At 42.9% G+C, this 20,768-nt stretch overlaps 1 protein-coding gene across 1 annotated transcript in view; it reads left to right on the top strand.

Moving 5' to 3' along the window:
• The window catches only part of LOC126474665 (octopamine receptor beta-2R-like), a 170,875-nt gene that overhangs the window by 22,959 nt on the left and 127,148 nt on the right, over nucleotides 1–20,768 (top strand). The window contains exon 2 of the mRNA XM_050102144.1: nucleotides 3,307–3,418. Coding sequence (XP_049958101.1) covers nucleotides 3,307–3,418 — 112 coding nt within the window. The remainder of the gene's footprint in view (nucleotides 1–3,306; nucleotides 3,419–20,768) is intronic.

Here is a 20,768-nt window from a genome sequence, read left to right as displayed (position 1 = left end):
CCTAGTATTATAACGTTCAGTTTGTCCTCTGCCTCTGAATGAGCCACATAATCGTTGTGAAGTTTCGTTATTCTGTTGTGCACAATAATTGAGACTGCAATAAGGTGTTCTTATGTTGCTTGATACATAACATATAAAGACTTTTTCCCGGCGGAGGTTCGAGTCCTCCCTCGGGCATGGGTGTGTGTGTTTGTCTTTAGGATAATTTAGGTTAAGTAGTGTGTAAGCTTAGGGACTGATCACCTTAGCAGTTAAGTCCCATAAGATTTCACACACACTATAAAGACTTTATTGTTTTCCTTTCATAAGTACGGAAATTCCGATTGGTTTATTGCAGGTGCTTTCGATATTCTACATTTTTACATTCCTATTCTATATTTCACGTTGCTACTGTCCCTCCATGACAGTCAGGGACCGAATATAGTTGGAATAAATATGAATTTGCAATACTTCACGGTGTCTTGCATTTTCTGCAATATAAATAGTTGGGTCAGTACTGCATCAAGCGCTCGCTTCTCCCAAAATGAAACTAATCTTCTCCAGGGAGGGATTCACCGATAAATCCGTTCTATAAATAATTCATTTGAATATTTTCCGATCGTACTTTATTAAACTGACGGTCCGCTAATATACATAGTTTTCATCTACCGTCCTTGGAGTCTGAGGATATTTCGTCTACACGTGGTGGTTCATTTTCCCCTACCGTTGTTGTTTTATACACAATGCAATGCTGTAGCTGGCCTTGAAAAATCACACGTGAGATTTTCGTGTTCTCCCGCTCGCTACACACGAACTATCAGTCCTTAGGAAAAACTGAGCGGTACCGTTCTGTACAAAATTTTATTTAGTTAAATTTTGTACCAGGATATGTTTTCGCTAGAGGCCACGGTTTTTGAGTTATTAAAGAAAAACGTACATGAATTACCTTCAAACGCGCCTCCATCCCACACTCATTCCTCATCAATCAGGGTGTCAAGTATGTTGTTCGTGGCACTCTCTCCTATCTCTATATATAAATTTTCGACTACACGAGCTATTCCCGATATTTGACGTTTTTTGGTGCCATCAGCAGAGCCGGTTACTTCGTTAACGTTTTAATTTAAATTCATACACCAAGAAGAAATGCAGATGATAAACGGGTATTCATTGGACAAATATATTATACTGGAACTGATATGTGATTACATTTTCACGCAATTTGGGTGCATAGATCCTGAGAAATCAGTACCCAGAACAACCACCTCTGGCCTTAATAACGGCCTTGATACGCCTGGGCATTGAGTCAAACAGAGCTTGGATGGCGTGCATAGGTACAGCTGCCCATGCAGCTTCAACACGAGACCACAGTTCATCAAGAGTAGTGACTGGCGTATTGTGACGAGCCAGTTGCTCGGCCACCATTGACCAGACGTTTTCAGTTGGTGATAGATCTGGAGAATGGGTTGGCCAGGGCAGCAGTCGAACATTTTCTGTATCCAGACGCAAGACCGCTACGGTCGCAGGTTCGAATCCTGCCTCGGGCATGGATGTTTGTGATGTCCTTAGGTTAGTTAGGTTTAACTAGTTCTAAGTTCTAGGGGACTAATGACCTCAGCAGTTGAGTCCCATAGTGCTTCCATTTTTTCTGTATCCAGAAATGCCCGTACAGGCCCTGCAACATGCGGTCGTGCCTTATCCTGCTGAAATGTAAGGTATCGCAGGGATCGAATGAAGGGTAGAGCCACGGGTCGTAACACATCTGAAATGTAACGTCCACTGTTCAAAGTGCCGTCAATGCGAACAAGAGTTGACCGAGACGTGTAACCAATGGCACTCCATAACATCACGCCAGATTATACGCCAGTATGGCGATGACGAATACACGCTTCCAATGTGCGTTCACCGCGATGTCGCCAAACACGGATGCGACCATCACGATGCTGTAAACAGAACCTGGATTCATCCGAAAAAATGACGTTTTGCCATTCGTGCACCCAGGTTCGTCGTTGAGTATACCATCGCAGGCGCTCCTGTCTGTGATGAAGCGTCAAGGGTAACCGCAGCCATGGTCTCCGAGCTGATAGTCCATGCTGCTGCAAACGTCGTCGAACTGTTCGTGCAGATGGTTCTCGTCTTGCAAACGTACCCATCTGTTGACTCAGGGATCGAGACGTGGCTGCATGATCCGTTACAGCCATGCGGATAAGATGCCTGTCATTTCGACTGCTAGTGATACGAGGGCGGTGGGATCCAGCACGGCGTTCCGTTCTACCCTCCTGAACCCACCGATTCCATATTCTGCTAACAGTCATTGGATCTCGACTAACGCGAGCAGCAATGTCGCGATACGATAAACCGCAATCGCGATAGGCTACAATCCGACCTTATCAAAGTGGGACACGTGATGGTAAGCATTTCTCCTCCTTAGACGAAGCATCACAACAACGTTTCACCAGGAAACGCCGGTCAACTGGTGTTTGTGTATGAGAAATCGGTGGGAAACGTTCCTCATGTCAGCACGTTGTAGGTGTCACCACCAGCGCCAACTTTGTGCGAATGCTCTAAGAAGCTATTCATTTGCATATCACAGCATCTTCTTCCTGTCTGCTAAATTTCGCGTCTGTAGCACGTCATCTTCGTGGTGTAGCAATTTTAATGGCCAGTAGTGTACATACGTTGGTAATCCGATCCAAACTTAACCCTTAAAAGCACAGTAGTTTCGTAGCGAGAAGGCCCTACGAACATAAAAGTGTAACAGTTTATTTATTTATTTTAAATTCACAAAACTGCTAGGTAAAATTTACATAAATGTCAGTTTCTTAAATTGTAAGCACGTGACAAAGTGCTGGCGTGATAACGTCATATGACGAAGGACAAAACATATCGAATGTGGGAAATAATTCATGCAGCCTTAAGCTTTTTGTACAGTGCCATGAACAACATACTAAAAATCGTGACCGGTAGAATCTGAGTGTAGGAGTGGGGGTGCGTTTGAAGGTCACTTTTCTACGCTTTATTAACATCTCTAAAACTAAAGTCTAGCGAAAATTAACCCCAGTACAAAATGTAACTACGCTGAATTTCCTACAAAAAAAGATCCTATAATTTTTTTCTGTAGAAGTAATAGTTTAAACATAATGAGGGAGAGAATACGGCGGGTTGCATAAAACGACAGTGGTAGGGGCAGCTGAATCACACTTATGTGCCTTGCATGCCCTTTAACTTGGAGATACCTTCATTGTAAATCACTTCTTTCCAGTTTGTGTTCCGAGTGCCCAACGTAGCTGTGGTTTCCGTCGACTGATGGCGCTCTGCGTTCTGTTGCAGGCACGGTGGTCCGGCAGCAGAGCAGCAGCTGGCGGACGGAGCACAAGGCGGCGCGCACGCTCGGCGTCATCATGGGCGCCTTCATCCTCTGCTGGCTGCCCTTCTTCCTCTGGTGAGCAAGCGTCACGTTAAGTATCATTACGCGCACTCTACGTAGGGGTATTCGTAAGTCCACGGGGGTTTGAGAAGGGGTATGTGCGGAAACTACAAGACATACAGAAAATAGACACACGCCAATGGATAGAGCGTCTCCCCAAGTTTTCAACTCATTTTACAGGTGCGCAGTGTGGGCACCGTTTGTGATGTGGCAAACAATATGTGCATTCTATTCTCCAAAGTTGTTGACATGAACTCCGTGCGAAGACGTGAATACGATTCAAATGGCTCTGAGCACTATGGGACTTAACATCTATGGTCATCAGTCCCCTAGAACTTAGAACTACTTAAACCTAACTAACCTAAGGACAGCACACAACACCCAGTCATCACGAGGCAGAGAAAATCCCTGACCCCGCCGGGAATCGAACCCGGGAACCCGGGCGAGGGAAGCGAGAACGCTACCGCACGACCACGAGCTGCGGACACGAAGACGTGACAGCAGCACAGTCTAGAAGTGTGTTTATTGGGTTACCGATCGATAGGAGCAAAATAATCTGATGCTACAGCATGGAATGTCTGATTTTTCCCCCTTATGGTGCTCTACGCCACGGCGAGTGATACTAATCAAAGCTTGGAGAAATGCCTTATGCACTGGTGCCAGTCACTTTTCGTATGTATACGGTGTCTGTTCTTTCGTACAAGTCCGAAAGGACAAAAGCAACATACAGTTAATGCAAAGACGACCAATGATCCCTTCCGCGCAGATGCACAGCAAACTCTAACTCTTGCGGCAATCGACGAAATTCCGCGAGTAATGAGCATAATGGACATGGGGCACTACATGGGTAGTGCCCGAATAAGTTGAGGATTTAGCTCTGACACTGTCCAGATCGTATAGTGGTCAGCGCACCTGTCTAATATGCTGGAGACCCAAATACGAGTCCGGTCCGACACAAATTTTCGACTTCCCTCATTGATTACAATCAATGCCCTCTCGCAACCGATGTCTGTAATTCCTTTGTGTCTTTGCTGTATGTCTTTTAGTTCTACTTCAGTCGTCTTCTGAATTGCCAGAGGTACATATGATTAATCCCGTGCTTTCTATTCACCCACATAATATCAAGATTTACCTTGCGTATAACATCATTCCCAAATTAAGATCTCCCTCGAAAGAAAAGTAACTTACCTCCTTCTCAGCATGCTATTTGTGTATGGTGTACCGATGTTCTCGGAAGAAAAGTGAAATCAGCAAATGCTGCCGCTAAAGAAAAATAATCTGCTCCAAACTAGCCTTTGCTCCTCTGAAACAATATTTGTCTGCATCTGGTGTAAGGTGCGATGCATACACCACAAAATATTTTAAACGTTAGTAAGAATGGTGGAACAGGTTTTACTTTAAAGAAGATCGTTCTTGCAAAATTAAACACTGATTGTCAAAAAAAACTGTATAGTATGAGAATACTAACAATTACGAAATTCTCTCATTACAAAAATTACAGACATTCAACCAGTTTAGTAATTTGTGGCATATTGAAAACAGTGAGATCCAATTAACAGGAATCATGAGTATTGTTAGTGATCTAAAGGACAAAGATTTCCTTCAGTTGCCAATTCTGACAAACAAATATTATTTTTCATACCCGTACGTGCATGTCTTATCTTGAAATGTTCCTCCAAAAGTCTCCATCTGTACAATCAACAAAATAGCAACAAGTTTGGATCTAGATAATAAACTATTCCAGATGATTTCTCCCAGATTCACAAATATGAGATATCTTTCTCTAAAACTCGACTGCTTGCTGCTATGCGTCTAATAAGAATGCCCCAGCACAGCACATCTGACTGGCTACTAAACGCACCACAGAATACATTAAACACAGAGTCAAGGATATTATCCACTAGTCGTGCAGTGCGCTGATGCATCTTTGTCCCAGTACAGTAATGGTGAATTACTTACAATGGCAAAAAACATATGAATACCTTACACATAGTCTAGTAGTTTTCGTTCCGACGGGCACCACTAGCATCATGGTAGTCAGGTTTTCTTGGTGAGGACTTTGGGGTTATCAGATTTTTATTATAATCTGACACCGCAAGAACGGAATGTATGACTTCAGGCTTTCCATGCTTACGATGATTTTTAAGTTTTCATGAGTATTCACCTAGGTTTGGTCGCCCAAACGGTGCGATATTTCGCAAGCTAACTTACAGCAATCTTCTGGTGGTCGTGATGATTGATCTGTCTCCTACATCTACATCGACATACATACAGCGCAATCCACCATACGGTGGGTGGCGGAGGGTACCTCGTACCACAACTAGCATATTCTCTCCCCGTTCCACTCCCAAACAGAACGAGCGAAAAATGACTGCCTATATCCCTCTGTACGAGCCCTAATCTCCCTTATCTTATCTTTGTGGTCTTTCCGTGAAATGTAAGTTGGCGGCAGTAAAATTGTACTGCAGTCAGCCTCAAATGCTGGTTCTCTAAATTTCCTCGGCAGCGATTCACCAAAAGAACGCATCCTTTCCTCTAGAGACTCCCACCCGAGTTCCTGAAGCATTTCCGTAACACTCGCGTGATGACCAAACAAGTAACAAATCTAGCACCCCGCCTCTGAATTCCTTCTATGTCCTCCCTCAATCCGACCTGATAGGGATCCCAAACGCTCGAGCAGTAGTCGAGAATAGATCGTATTAGTGTTTTATAAGCGGTCTCCTTTACAGATGAACCACATCTTCCCAAAATTCTACCAATGAACCGAAGACGACTATCCACCTTCCCCACAACTGCCATTACATGCTTGTCCCACTTCATATCGCTCTGCAATGTTACGCCCAAATATTTAATCGACGTGACTGTGTCTAGTGCTACACTACTAATGGAGTATTCAAACATTACGGGATTCTTTCTCCAATTCATCTGCATTAATTTACATTTATCTATATTTAGAGTTAGCTGCCATTCTTTACACCAATCACAAATCCTGTCCAAGTCATCTTGTATCCTCCTACAGTCACTCAACGACGACACCTTCCCGTACACCACAGCATCATCAGCAAACAGCCGCATATTACTATCCACCCTATCCATAAGATCATTTATGTAGATAGAAAACAACAGCGGACCTACCACACTTCCCTGGGACACTCCAGATGCTACCCTCACCTCCGATGAACGCTCACCATCGAGGACAACGTACTGGGTTCTATTACTTAAGAAGTCTTCGAGCCACTCACATACTTGGGAACCAATCCGATATGCTCGTACCAGGAGTCTGCAGTAGGGCACCGAGTCAATCGCTTTCCGGAAGTCAAGGAATATGGCATCCGTCTGATACCATTCATCCATGGTTCGCAAGATATCATGTGAAAAAAGGGCGAGTTGCGTTTCGCAGGAGCGATGCTTTCTAAAGCCGTGCTGATGCATGGACAGCAACTTCTCTGTCTCAAGGAAATTCATTATATTCGAACTGAGAATATGTTCGAGAATCCTGCAACAAACCGATGTTAAGGATATTGGTCTGTAATTTTGAGGATCCGTCCTTCTACCCTTCTTATATACAGGCGTCACCTGCGCTTTTTTCCAGTCGCTCGGGACTTTACGTTGGGCAAGAGATTCGCGATAAATGCAAGCTAAGTAAGGAGTCAATGCAGTAGAGTACTCTCTGTAAAACCGATTTGGAATCCCATCAGGACCTGGCGATTTATTTATTTTCAACCCATTCAGCTGCTTCACAACCCCAGGGATGTCTATCACTATGTCCTCCACACGGGAATCTGTACGAGACTCAAAGGGCGATATGTTTGTACGATCCTCCTGCGTGAAAGATTTCTCGAATGCTAAATTTGAAATTTCAGCTTTCGTTTTGCTGTCTTCCGTTGCCAGGCCAGACTGATCAGTGAGTGACTGGATGGAAGCCTTCGACCAGCTTACCGATTTTACGTAAGACCAGAATTTCCTTGGGTTTTCAGCAAGATCTTTTGTTAAGGTATGACGGTGGTAGTGGTTGAATGCTTCGCACATCACTCTTTCTACAGCAGCAGGAATCTCTACTAACTTTTGCCTGTCCTCATTCTCCCGATCTTCTTATACCGCGAGTGCAACTGCCTTTGCTTCCTGAGCATTCTCCGAATTGCGCTGTTAAACCACGGTGGGTCTTTCCTGTTCGTAACCCACTTTTTTGGCACATACTTGTCCAATGCGTGATTTACAATGTGTTTAAAATTTGCCTATAATTCTTCCACGTCCATCGCACCGGAAGTAAATGAAGTCGATTCATTTACTAAGTAGGATGCTAACAACTGCTTATCTGCTCTTTCTAGTAAGAATACTCTCCTAGCCCTCTTGGCCGACTTTTCAACTTTCGTAACCATAGTCGTAATGACAACATCATGATCACCTATCCCTGTCTCAACACTGACACCGTCGATGAGGTTTGGTCTGTTCGTGGCTACCAGATTTAAAATATTTCCATTACGCGTTGGCTGTCGATTTAACTCCTCAAGACAGTTTTCGGATAATGTGTTCAAAAGTAATTCACACGACAGCTTGTCTGTACCACCTGTAGACATCCCAGTCTATACTAGGTAGGTTGAAGTCGCCTCCGATACAGAATGTAGACTCCTTTGAATGATACTAGAACTGTCGCGGTGGAACCTGGTGGCCGGTAATAACATCCCACAATTAACTTTATTTCTCCTAGCCCTGTTAAACGTGTCCAAATAACTTCACAATCACACTCTAATTCGACCTCAGTCGACACAATATTTTTGACAACTGCAATGAAGACACCCCCTCCTACGGTGTCTAATCTGCCTTTCCGATACACATTCCAACCCTCACTAAATATTCCAGAACTTCCTATCTCAAGGTTCAGCCAGGTCTCAGTCCCGAGAACAATTTGCGCGCCACACGCTTCCTGGAGGGCAGTAAATTCAGGAACTTTATTCCGAACACTCTGAAAATTTACTGCTAATATCTTGATAGCTAAAGTGTCTTTACATTGAGCGCGTCCTGATTTCCCTGCCTGCACGTCGACTGGTGAATTTTATCAGGACACCTTGCACTACTGCCTAGTGCACCCCTGACCTATTTAATGGCGTCCTACAATTCCCCACCCAAAAGCGCAAGTCTAGAAATCTGCAGCCAAGACCGTCACAGAGTCGACGAAGCCTCTGGTTGAGACCCTCCACTCGGCTCCAAACCAAAGGACCCCGATCCACTCTGGGAACGACGCTGCAAATAGAGAGCTCTGCTTGCACCCCGCGTGCCAGGCCAGCGGTCTTTACCAAATCCGCCAGTCGCCTGTAAGAAATGAGGATCGCCTCAGAACGCAAGCGACAGACATCATTGGTGCCGACGTGAGCAACCACTTGCAGACGACTGCACCCCGTACGCTCGCCGCAGGCAAGGCCGCCTCCACATCTTGGATGAGGGCCCCCCGGCAGACAAACCGAGTGCACGTTGGATTTCTTCCCTAAAGGGCTCCATCACCCCCCTTCCACTGGGAGCCCTCCCATATACAGCGGCAAAGAGGAACTGTATACCAGAGACAATATAAGAAATAAATGCAGAACATTTTATATAAGACGTCTTGGTCTTAGCTCTCCTTATGATGCAAGTACAAAGTCCGGATACAGCCTTTGCATTAATTATTTCACCGAGTCGCTCGTATTCAACTCAGCTTATCCTTTTCTCATATGATATACTGTGAATTATGGATGAAGAACAACAGGCAGATTCCATATTCCTAGATTTCCGACAAGCATTACGCTCGGTAACAGCTGCTAGCGAAGATACGAACATACGAAGTAGGTTCCCATAAAATTATACGAGTGGCTCGAAGACTTCTTAAGTAAAAGATCCAGTATGTTGTCCTAGACGGTAACAATTTATCAGAGACAAGGGTAACATTCTATGAACGTGTGATAGAACCGCTATCATTTTCGATACACATAAATGATCTGGCGGGCTGGGTGAGCAGCAGTCCGCGGTTGTTTGCTAATGATACAGCGGTCTACGGGGAGGTGTCGAAGATGAGTAACTATAGGATGATACAATATGACTTGGACGAAATTTCTAGTTCGTGTTATGAATGACAGCTGGCTCTAAATGCATAAAAATCGAAGTTAATTAGGATGAGTAGGAAAGACTCACCAGTAATGTTCGGATATAAAATTATTAGTGCCCTGCTGATACAGTCACGTCGCTTAAGTATTTGGGCGTAACGTTGCAAAGCGATATGAACTGGAATAAGCATGTGACGACTGTGGTGGGGAAGGCGAACGGTCAACTTCAGTTTATTGGGAGATTTTAGGAAAGTGCACTTCATCTTTAAAGGAGACCCCATACAGGATGCTATTGCGACCAATTCTTCGGTACAGCTCGATCGTTTGTGACAAGCGTCAGTTGGGATTAAAAAAAGACATCGAAGCAATTCATAGGTGGGCTGCTAGATTTGTTACCGGTAGATTCGAACAACACGCTAGTGTTACGGAGATGCTTCGGGAACTGAAATGGGAATTCCTGGAGGGAAGGCAACGTTCTTTCTGAGGAATGCTATTGAGAAAATTTAGAGAACCGACTTTTGTGGCTGACTGCAGAACGACCCTATTGCCACTAACATACATTTCGCGTAAGAACCACGAATGTAAGATACGAGAAATTAGGGCTAATACGAGGGTATATTGCAAATCATTTTTCACTAGCTCTATCTGTGAGTGGAACAGGAAAGGAAACGACTTGTAGAGCTACAGGTTATCCTGCAACGTACGGTGGCTTGCGAGATATGAGTGTAGATGTAGACCGCTGATCTCTACGGAAATGACACACGTACAAGCACACACGCATCACCCACATACACTGACAAATAATTTGTCTCACTGGAACATACAGTCTCGTGTATAAGGTATTTCCTTTTTTTACGTCCTGCTGAGAGAAACTATGCATGTAAAGCAGGCGGGAAGGAAAGGAATAAAGATTAGCGTTTAACGTGCCAGTTTAATGTACCATTGACGACGATATGGACAGTAAACCAGATTTAGACGCCAGCACGAGGGCAGCTACTTTCAGAAGCTCTTAATTTACCAGTTACCGTTCTCGAAATGAAAGACGGATGCTCCACAGGAAGCGCTGGTTTTCACAGAGGAGATAGTCTCAATGAACTTTGCTTTCATAATCTTCTCTAAGAGAGAGAAATTTAGTACGAAAATAAATGTGAAGCCGCGGAGCCATGACTGGAAAATCTGCTGAATGCCAAAACTGGCACTACTCCTCATAATCGTTCTGGATTGGGACACATTCCGTCCTGTTCAGTGATTCCTGAGTACAGGCTGAAGATAACCAATGGTCCGCCTCCTGCAGTTGCGTAGGAATTCTGTATTCGAGATTCGTGGATTTTTCTATCTTAGTAGATGAATGGGATGCGCACCTTACCTTATGGTCTGTTACCTGGCTACAAGTACAGCATGAATCTACTGGCTACTGGAAATATTTTCTCAGAACACAAACTGAATTGTGAGAATTTTTCACTCCTAAGTAAAGGTGCGAAACCGCGGATGTATTGAAAGCTTGCAGGCAAACAACAATGTGAACACTGGCGTGCTGCAATGAGGGGAATGTGGGGTATATTCTATGGGCTACATCGTATCGATGGCGTTGTGATGATCTGAAAGAGCTAGCCTTCTGAAAAGTAACTTGACTTCTAAACCTACAAACTGATGAAAACCAAAGACATTCACCAGCGGCAAAAAAGTAAATTGTAGTCTGAGAAACTGTGGCGAGTGTGTGTGAGTGTGTGTGTAACCTCGATGGGAATGGATGATCGAGTCTGGTTGACACAGGTCGGCGTCCGTCGATCGTGACAACTCCGATCTGTAACTGTTGAAACAAACTCCTCGCTTTGTTTGGTTAGTTTCAGATGCTATCTCCCTTTAACAGATCAGATATCCGCGTATCGATGGAGCAGCACACCGGAATGTATAAGCGGCCCTCGCTTATAATTGAAGCAATGGTGTTCGAACGATGTCTGTCTTCTTTACTGCCACATACAGCGACTGCACCACTTGGTACCGCAGCGACTCCCTTTATCTGAAACAATAAACCAAATATCCTTCGCGTGTTCGCGACGGGCTTATAAGCTTTAGCGAAACTCGATAAAAGTAGTTTTCATACCCGGTTTTCAAATGAATGATCAAACGTAGATAATGGGATATCTCGAATTATAAGTTCCACTATTCAAGCCGATGCCACATTATAGTCCTGCGAGGATGTTTATTTGTGAAGTGTTATAGCGTCATTAATGCGTCGCTACGGTGCTAATTCAACAACTCCTACGTCGTAAATCCAGAGATAACATATTCTCCAAATAACGTACAGAAAGCGTCATAATACAATTTTCAATTACTGTTCCCTGTTAATAATGACACTCAATCACTTTTAGCGTCGGCGTTCTATCAAGAAAATAATTATTCACAGTTACACAATAAAGTTCAATTAATTGATGTAGATGACACGAATTACTAAAGTTATAACTGAGTTTATTGAACTGATGAATTATCCAACCACTGCACTGGAAAGCACATGATCTGTTATTCAGGGAATTGAAGTTACGATTTACAGCAGCATTTCTGACAACACGGCGTATCTGTGAATTCTTCATGATTGCGTGTATATGTTTCCTACTCGAATCTATTTGTAGAGTTTATGTCGGAGTCTGGTACATTGCTGTGTCCTTTAATGTTCGTGACAATCACAGATCACAACGACTAAGTCCCAGAATTGATTAAGTATACACGAGTTACTTTTCCCTCGCGTATAATATCTGTTCCGTTGTCTGGCTAAACGGTAAATGTTCTATCACCTTTCTTCAGGACTTTGACTAATACGTCAAGACGATACTTGAAAAACTTTGAAATTCCAGATCGGTCTGAAACAATCTAATATCGGTCAATAAGCGTGCTTATATCGCGACGTCTACAAGACAGCGAATTAACATCTCCTTGAAGTTTTTCATTGTAGTCGCAGCGAACTTACAGCTCGATGCGGCTACAACTCTTTTCTTGGATTAATGTTATCTCTGATCACTTTATCTCGACTGGGTTTTAACCTTCGTAAAGCATATATTTTGAATTCTTTATTTAGAGTTTCATGCTTCGTAGATTAATTGATCATTTCATAGTCTTTCATTTAGTTCCTTCCGTGGAACAGATGTTGTTAGTTCCCTAGTATTTCTGTTGGTCAAGCTTTCAACAGTGCTGCCAGTAGCTACCGTCAAGGTCATGATAACTAATTTTTATATCTTTTGCTGTCAAAAGGGATTTAATTAGGGGCTCTATATTTGGGGTGTTATAAATCATAGATCAAACACGTGTTGAATCTTAATTCGTAAATTCCAGAAAATGAAAATTTTTCTTCTGCGTCCACTAGTCACAAAAATTGGGTACTGCTGCCTCCACCAGCTAAAACATCTTTATGTATATCAATAAAGCATACAGCTGTTCTGTATACGTCATTTCGTACTTCACGCATGATCAATTTCCTGAAAAATTAAAACTTTGTACTGAAACCGCAATATAAAAAGGAAACAAAAAATGACGAAAGCAATTAGCAGTCCAAATTCTTGCCATCAAAACTAAAGAGTGATCCATAAATGTCCAGTAGCACTTACGAGAGTATATAATAAATGGAAAATGGTTCGTAAATTAAAACTTTGTGCCGGGTCGAGAGTCGAAGTTGGTCCTACGTTCGAATCACTGTCCAGTACATCTACATCTACATCTACATCTACATCCATACTCCGCAAGCCACCTGACGCTGTGTGACGGAGGGTACCCTGAGTACCTCTATCGGTTCTCCCTTCTATTCCAGTCTCGTACTGTTCGTGGAAAGAAGGATTGTCGGTATACTTCTGTGTGGGCTCTAATCTCTCTGATTTTATCCTCATGGTCTCTTCGCGAGATATACGTAGCGGGAAGCAATATACTGCTGGACTCTTCCGTGAAGGTATGTTCTCGAAACTTTAACAAAAGCCCGTACCGAGCTACTGAGCATGTCTCCTGCAGAGTCTTCCACTGGAGTTTATCTATCATCTTCGTAACGCTTTCGTGATTACTAAATGATCCTATAACGAAGCGCGCTGCTCTCCGTTGGATATTCTCTATCTCTTCTATCAACCCTATCTGGTACGGATCCCACACTGCTGAGCAGTATTCAAGCAGTGGGCGAACAAGCGTACTGTAACCTACTTCCTTTGTTTTCGGATTGCATTTCCTTAGGATTCATCCAATGAATCTCAGTCTGGCATCCGCCTTACCGACGATCAACTTTACATGATCATTCCATTTTAAATCACTCCAGTACAGCACAGAAGTTTCGAATCAGAGCACGCTCCGCTGCTTATTGAATATTCGTTCTGCTAGAATTAGCTGCCAGGCTCAATGTTCGACTTCATCTAACGATGTAATATTTAAGTACATGTGACCCTCGCCATACTAAAGAAAAAGCTGAGGGTAGTGGTTGTTTTGTGACTGTATTCTTATGTAAATATAAAGTTTGGGGTTCCTTTAGTATCTAGTACAAGAAAAGCGTAAAAATGATATTCATTGTCAAAAAAATGTGGAAAGAAAGTAATCCTGTCTGGGTAGTATAAGGAGTGTCCGGCAAAAATTTCCCTTGTTGATATATATCAATGACTTGGAACTATACATAACCTAAAATACCAAACATTTTCTGTATGCAAATTAGTCAGGCGTTTCTTCTCAGTTTCAACAACTTAGCAAATGGTGTAGTGGGTAATAACACGTCTTGCCTTAAATTAGAACAGTTTGCAATTTAATTGCAAAAACGTGGTGCAAACAGTTAAAAGCAAAAAATTCTTGTAAAATCGGCGTTTCGCTTTCACAAGACCATAAAATTATCAGTTAAGATACTAAATATCCTAGTTAAAAAGTGACTGTGGTCACTATGAGAATAATTAACTCTGCCAAAATCAAATACGAAACTTTGACCTTAGATCTTCATTGCATTACTTCTTGAGTAGAATCTATTTCATTCCCAAAAGCATATTCACAGCCCAGAAATGAGCTTTCAAGACGACAGAGTGGCAGCTCACGAACTCTGCGAAGGTTCATTGCTGCGAGTCTATAAATTCCAACCCAGCGATATCGTTACGTTTCGTCCCTCGCTGTGTCTGTTATTCACAACAAGGACTCATTCTAAAAGAATTGCAGCGTTATCCAGTGGATATTAAATAGAAAGACCCATTTGGACTTTACTAGTGCTACACTAACATTTCTCCTGAAGGTTGTCCACAGTTTTTCACCTTTCAAATCCCTAAGGCTTTTAAGACACATCAAGAAAATGAGAGATCAATCTCAAATTCTCACATCTAAATTATAATTAATCCTTGTTTTAGATTCCTATTATTTTTTGGAGGAATCCACGTAATAATTTATGCACTTTCCAGTACTTTCAGTGTAATGAAATAATTTACATATTATGACAAAGCTTCACGGCTCTTTTCAATAGTTTGGCTCTGGCGCTCCAGCGAAAGCCAAATTTGTAAATGACATAGGTATTTAAAAATCACGTGTCAAAATAGGCAATAGTTTTGGGGGCGGGGCAGGGGGGGGGGAGGAAGGGGAGGTGGGTCACTGAAACCATTGAGATTCAAACAACAGTGACTTAGCGAAGAATACCTCCAGATAATCTTGAAGAGTTCTTCTCTGTTTATGATGAGTCCCGCCACGAATTCCTCTCTTGTGCCAACTTATTCATTTCAGAGTAGCAGCTGCACTCAAAGACCTCAGTTATTTGTGCATGAATTCCAGTTTCTTCCTACACACAGTTTGTCTTCTATACCATCGAGCGCCGGCCAGGGTGGCCGAGCGGTTCTGGCCGGCCGGTGTGGCCGTGCGGTTTAGACGCTTCAGTCTGGAACCGCGTGACCGCTACGGTCGCAGGTTCGAATCCTGCCTCGGGCATGGATGTGTGTGATGTCCTTAGGTTAGTTAGGTTTAATTAGTTCTAAGTTCTAGGCGACTGATGACCTCAGATGTTAAGTCCCGTAGTGCTCAGAGCCATTTGAACCATTTGAATAGCATCGAGCGAGGTTTCGCAGTGGTTAGCACCCTGGACTCGCATTCGGGAGGACGACGGTTCAATACCGCGTCCGGCCATCCTGATTTAGGTTTTCCCTAAATCGCTCCAGACAAATACCGGGATGGTTCATTTGAAAGGGCACGGACCAAACCGACACCTTCTAAGCTACTTCTAGTAGCACGTCAGTTGTTTCTCGATGTTTTAACGCATGCCCGAGCATCTAGAGATAGAACAGGTTGTACGAAACATTTAGTTCATTTAACAGTGTTACGGTGTTACTTGCCTTTACATTATTTGCTAATGGTCGTTCAATTTACATAGCTTGGAGGTGGTCGGTACAACTTACATTCTGCTTCCAAAAGATAGGAAACGTTATTGACGAAAAATATAAAGAAAATCATGGACTAAATGCGCAAATACTTTTCTGTGCAGCACAAGATTTACCCTAAGATGCTGTCAGTTAATAACTAATGACCGATGAATATGTGTACCGTGAGGAGACGAATGCTGAAAGTTAGCATATTAAAATTACACTGGTCAACTTCAGCACAGTATTTAAGTGTTAACACTAACAATATTACGTACTCTCAAGGAATCACTTTTTTGTGAATTTAGAGCTTGGTGACAGAAACGAAAACCTGTCGACTGCGTACTGTTTCCTCTCGCGATAAGTGGGAAATCCGGGTTCGATTCCCAGGCTGACACAAATTTTCATTCGTCACCAACAGGTAGAACAGTTGCACCTAATACAGCTGACGCCAAGTTATCTGCATTCAACAAATTTGTTCCAGTCCATTTCAAAGGCTGTTCATCATCATCAATGTAAGTATTACATACCCAGGCTGGCGCTGGATGAAAACTCACGTCTCAATTTCCGCAGTTTTATTGTCACTAAATTGAGAATACAGAATGAATTTGTGATCATTCAGAGATGAAACTAAGAAACTATTGTTTAGGGATGTAGGCCATGTGACATATGGAGGTGGTCCGGAAGCGTGTAACGTTAGTCTAACGTTCAGTCGATCATTCGCGATAAGCGGAAAATCCGGGTTCGAGTCCCGGTCCGTTAAAAATTTTCATCTGTAACCAACAGGTAGAGCATCTGCAGCTAATACAGCTGACTCTAAGTTATTCACATTCAGCGAATTTGTTTCGATCTGGAAATGCAGAGGCCTAAAGGTGGAGTTTCTTCTATATGATTCTGAAAATGGAGAGTTATGACTGCTTGAGTCGTGATTTGATTCAATTCTGCTAATCTGGTCGAGTCGAAAGCAAACTACAACAAGCTCGCAATGATATATCAGAAGACATAAAAAGTAAACCTTATCTATTCATCATACTGTTCGAGAAACACACAGGACAATTAAATGAGATACGAATAGATGAACCACAGTCTGCTGATCTTTACACAAAATTCTATTTGGTAGTGGTACAGGAAATGAATACATCCCTTACTGTTCTACTGGAGCACAATTTGGCAAAAAATCGGAAAACTGTAATCATAGTGATATAAAGAAGGGTGTAATGAGATGTCTCATTTCTGACGTTATACTGCTTCCATTGTAGTGTTACCACATAACTAGTTTCGCTCATCGTGCATCTGACACGTGTTTCCGCATTACGAATGTCTCCCTAACATCACGTCGGTGAAGCTAATGATAAATAACACACGTATCCAGAATGAGATTTTCACTCTGCAGCGAGTGTGCGCTGATATGAAACTTCCTGGCAGATTAAAACTGTGTGCCAGACCGAGACTCGAACTCGGGACCTTTGCCTTTCGCGGATCTGAGCTAACCGTGCTTGGGTAGCTCAGATGGTAGGGCACATTCCCGCGAAAGGAAAAAGTCCAGAGTTCGAGTCTCGGTCTGGCACACAGTTTTAATCTGCCAGGAAGTTTCAACACACATATGTCTGCCTAAGCTCCTTACACTATTAAAGACATAATATACCTTCGGAATTTCTAAGATGACTGGGGGCGAGTGGCAACCAAACGACTATTGTAGTCAATGTGTAGAACCTATGAGACAGAAAAAGTATCGTCAGACTTTTGGAAAATCATCTTCCACATAATCCAGAATACGAGTATGATGAGGACTAAAATGTGTGTGAATAATCGCTTGCGAGATTAGTGTCTCACGCATCTAAGTTGCTGATAAGAATAATATAAACGAGAATGGAAAAGAAAATTGAAGGGCTATTAGTTGAAGATCAGTTTGGCTTTGAATAAGGTAATGCACCAGAGTGGCAATTCTCATGTGGAAGAAATACTTAAGAAAATTCGGGACACACCATAGTATGTGTTGCCCTAGAAAAAAGTGTTCTGCAATGTAAAGTGGTACAAAACTGTCGAAATTCTCAGGAAAATAGAAGTAAGATGTGGTAAAAGACCGTAACACACAAAATATATAAGAGCCAAGAAGAAACAATGAGAATGGAAGACCAAGAAATATGTTCTTGGATTAAAAAGGGTGTGAGACAGTAATGCATTATTTCGCCCCTACTGTTCAATTTATGCATCGAAGGAGAGAGGAGAGAAAAGTTCAAGATTTGGGATTAAAATTAAGAGTGAAGGTATTTCAATGATAAGATTTGCTAATGTCATTGCTATCCTCAGTGAAGGTGAAGAATAATTACATAACATGTTCAATGGATGCTCTGGTATACACAGAATCTGCATTGAGAGTAAATAAAAGAACAATGAAAGTAATGAGGATAGCAGAGGTGAGTTTAGCCAATAGTGGGCATGAAGTAAACGAAGTTAAGGAATTTTGCTACCTTGGAAGCAAAATAACGTATGACGGATGAACCAGACGGAGGACATACAAAACGGATTAACACAAGGAAACAGTGAACTCCTGGCCAAACTAAGTATACTAGTACCACAGACCTTAATTTGAGGAAGAAATTTCTGAGAATGTACGTTTGGATCACAGAATTGTATGGTAGTGACTGGACTGTAAGAACTTCGGAAAAGAAGAGAATCGAAGCGTTTGAATTGTAGCAACCAGAAGGCTGTTGAAAAATTGATGGACTGATAACATAGGCAATGAGGAGGTTCACTGCAGAGTCGGCGAGGATGGAAATATGTGGAAAACAGTGATGAGAAGACAACCTGTCCTCTCTCTCTACCTGACGAAAAGCCTGAAATATAAGTTATCGATAGCACTGTTACCACAGCACTGAGCTAGTAGGAAGGAGTGGCTGGACAGTATGTTACTTGAAGTAGTTATAGGAGTGCGATGTTAACAGGCGTCATTTCGGTGTTTACTGCTTATTCTAGAGGCAATAAAAGGATATCAAGGGCTAAAGACCGTTATCGCTCTGCACACTGCTGGAAAATAAGTCTCGCTCGTCTCTTTTTAATTAGCAGCGCACCGGACGACCGACAGTTCCACACTTTAGTGCCCCTTCCGGGGAGCACGTGGAGTGCGCGTGTTAGTAAAGAAGCGGTCTCTCCGCCATCCGAACTGTCGTTTCCGTTTACGACCGTGCATTTATTTCAGCAGTATTTCAGGTAAAAAAAGCAAGAATGGAAGATCGGAATTTAACATCGACATCACGGTCAGGGGCATTCACTCCATCGCACAAAGGTGGCCGAGTAATTTGGCGGTAGTCGTCCTGAAGAAACCACTTGCCAGAAATCATTTGAGGCAGTCACTGCAAAAAATTAACCAGTATGGCGGGAAGTGGGCTTCAAATGCATGACGCTTAACACCCAGTGTACTATCCGCTGTCATTCCCAGCGGAATATGGAATGGCTAATAAGATTTGGACAACACTGACGGGAGTTACACGTATTTACTCCAGGGAACTGTCATTTTAAGAAAAAGAATCGGTGTGAATTAATAAAGAAAATCAAGTTTCAGGCACAGAAAAGACGTCACTTACGAAAATAATTTTAGCTCTTGACGAAGATTTCGGTCACAAGCAACTCCAGTGCAAAGATGGATTTCAAATTCGTTCGTTCAGTATGTTATAGCTGTAACAGGCATTAAGTAGAAGGGCTGGGGGTGAGGAGGTAGGCGTTGTACAACAGTTCTAAGCATAGTTTTTTAAACCCAAACTTTTAAAAACAACATGAAGTAATTGATTTAAAACAATGAAACTTTTAATTTAATTTAATGTGGTACCTTAGGCAAGAGAGGGCAACGGCTTTTGCCGTAGTGGATACACCGGTACCCTTCAGATCACCGAAGTTAAGCGCTGGCGGGCGTGGCCGGCACTTGGATGGGTGACCATCCGGGCCGCCGTGCGCTGTTGCCATTTTTCGTGGTGCACTCGGCCTCGTTATGCCAATTGAGGAGCTACTAGGCCGAATAATAGCGGCTCCGGTCAAAGAAAACTATCAAAACGACCGGGAGAGCGGTGTGCTGACCACAAGTCCCTCCTGTCTGCATCCTCATCTGAGGATGACACGGCGGTCGGATGGTCCCGATGGGCCACTTGTGGCATGAAGACGGAGTCCTTAGGCAAGAAAAACTTTACAACCAGACGTGAACATAACATGTGCTCACCCTATCAAAATCATCCTATCAAAATTACTGCAGTTCCTCATTCGTCTGTCTTTGCTCAATGCAAACAGTTAAAAAAGAAATCACAACCATCAGAATACACGCCACAGCTGAGCCACATAGAACATAGAACGCCCGGTATTTAGATCCCTGGGCGACAACCGTTCCAATCACCACAGCTCACTATAACTCAGAAAGGTTAATGATCGGAACTATCCACGGTGTCACCGATACCGACCAAAGGCATCTTCTGTCAGGAACACGTCGCATAGCAGGTTGACGCAGTCCGGGGGCTCCGGCCGCCCCTCGTGGCAGTCGGCAGAGAACGACACCTGAGTGTCGCTGGTCACACCGCACTGCAGTACCGGCGCGGGAAGGTTGCGAGCGGCATTCAAAGGCGACGGACATGTGGCAATGATACCACCCGCACAGTAGTATAAGTCTCTTCTTACAACAGCTTTTTCTCCAGGATTAAATTTCTTCTTACACTCTTATTTCTGTATAAAAAAGAAATAGTGGAGAGACATATTACACAATGGAACTCAAATTGACAAATGAATGACGGAGTAAATTTACTGCCTACGAGTAAACATTGGCCTCTCTCTCTGCTACCTTTTTATTACCTTGCATTTCTCTAAAAGCAAGCAATAATATAGTGTTAAGACGGTGGCGCTGGAAAGAACCTTCAGAAACGAATTGAACAACGTTACATGTGTGGAACTTCATGAAACAGTAGCAAGACAACA

This window comes from Schistocerca serialis, chromosome 4 (genome assembly GCF_023864345.2).
Source record: "Schistocerca serialis cubense isolate TAMUIC-IGC-003099 chromosome 4, iqSchSeri2.2, whole genome shotgun sequence".
In the NCBI taxonomy this organism is placed as follows: domain Eukaryota; kingdom Metazoa; phylum Arthropoda; class Insecta; order Orthoptera; family Acrididae; genus Schistocerca; species Schistocerca serialis.
Note: the sequence above shows the minus strand (reverse complement) of the source record. Positions and strands in the feature narration are given on the sequence as shown.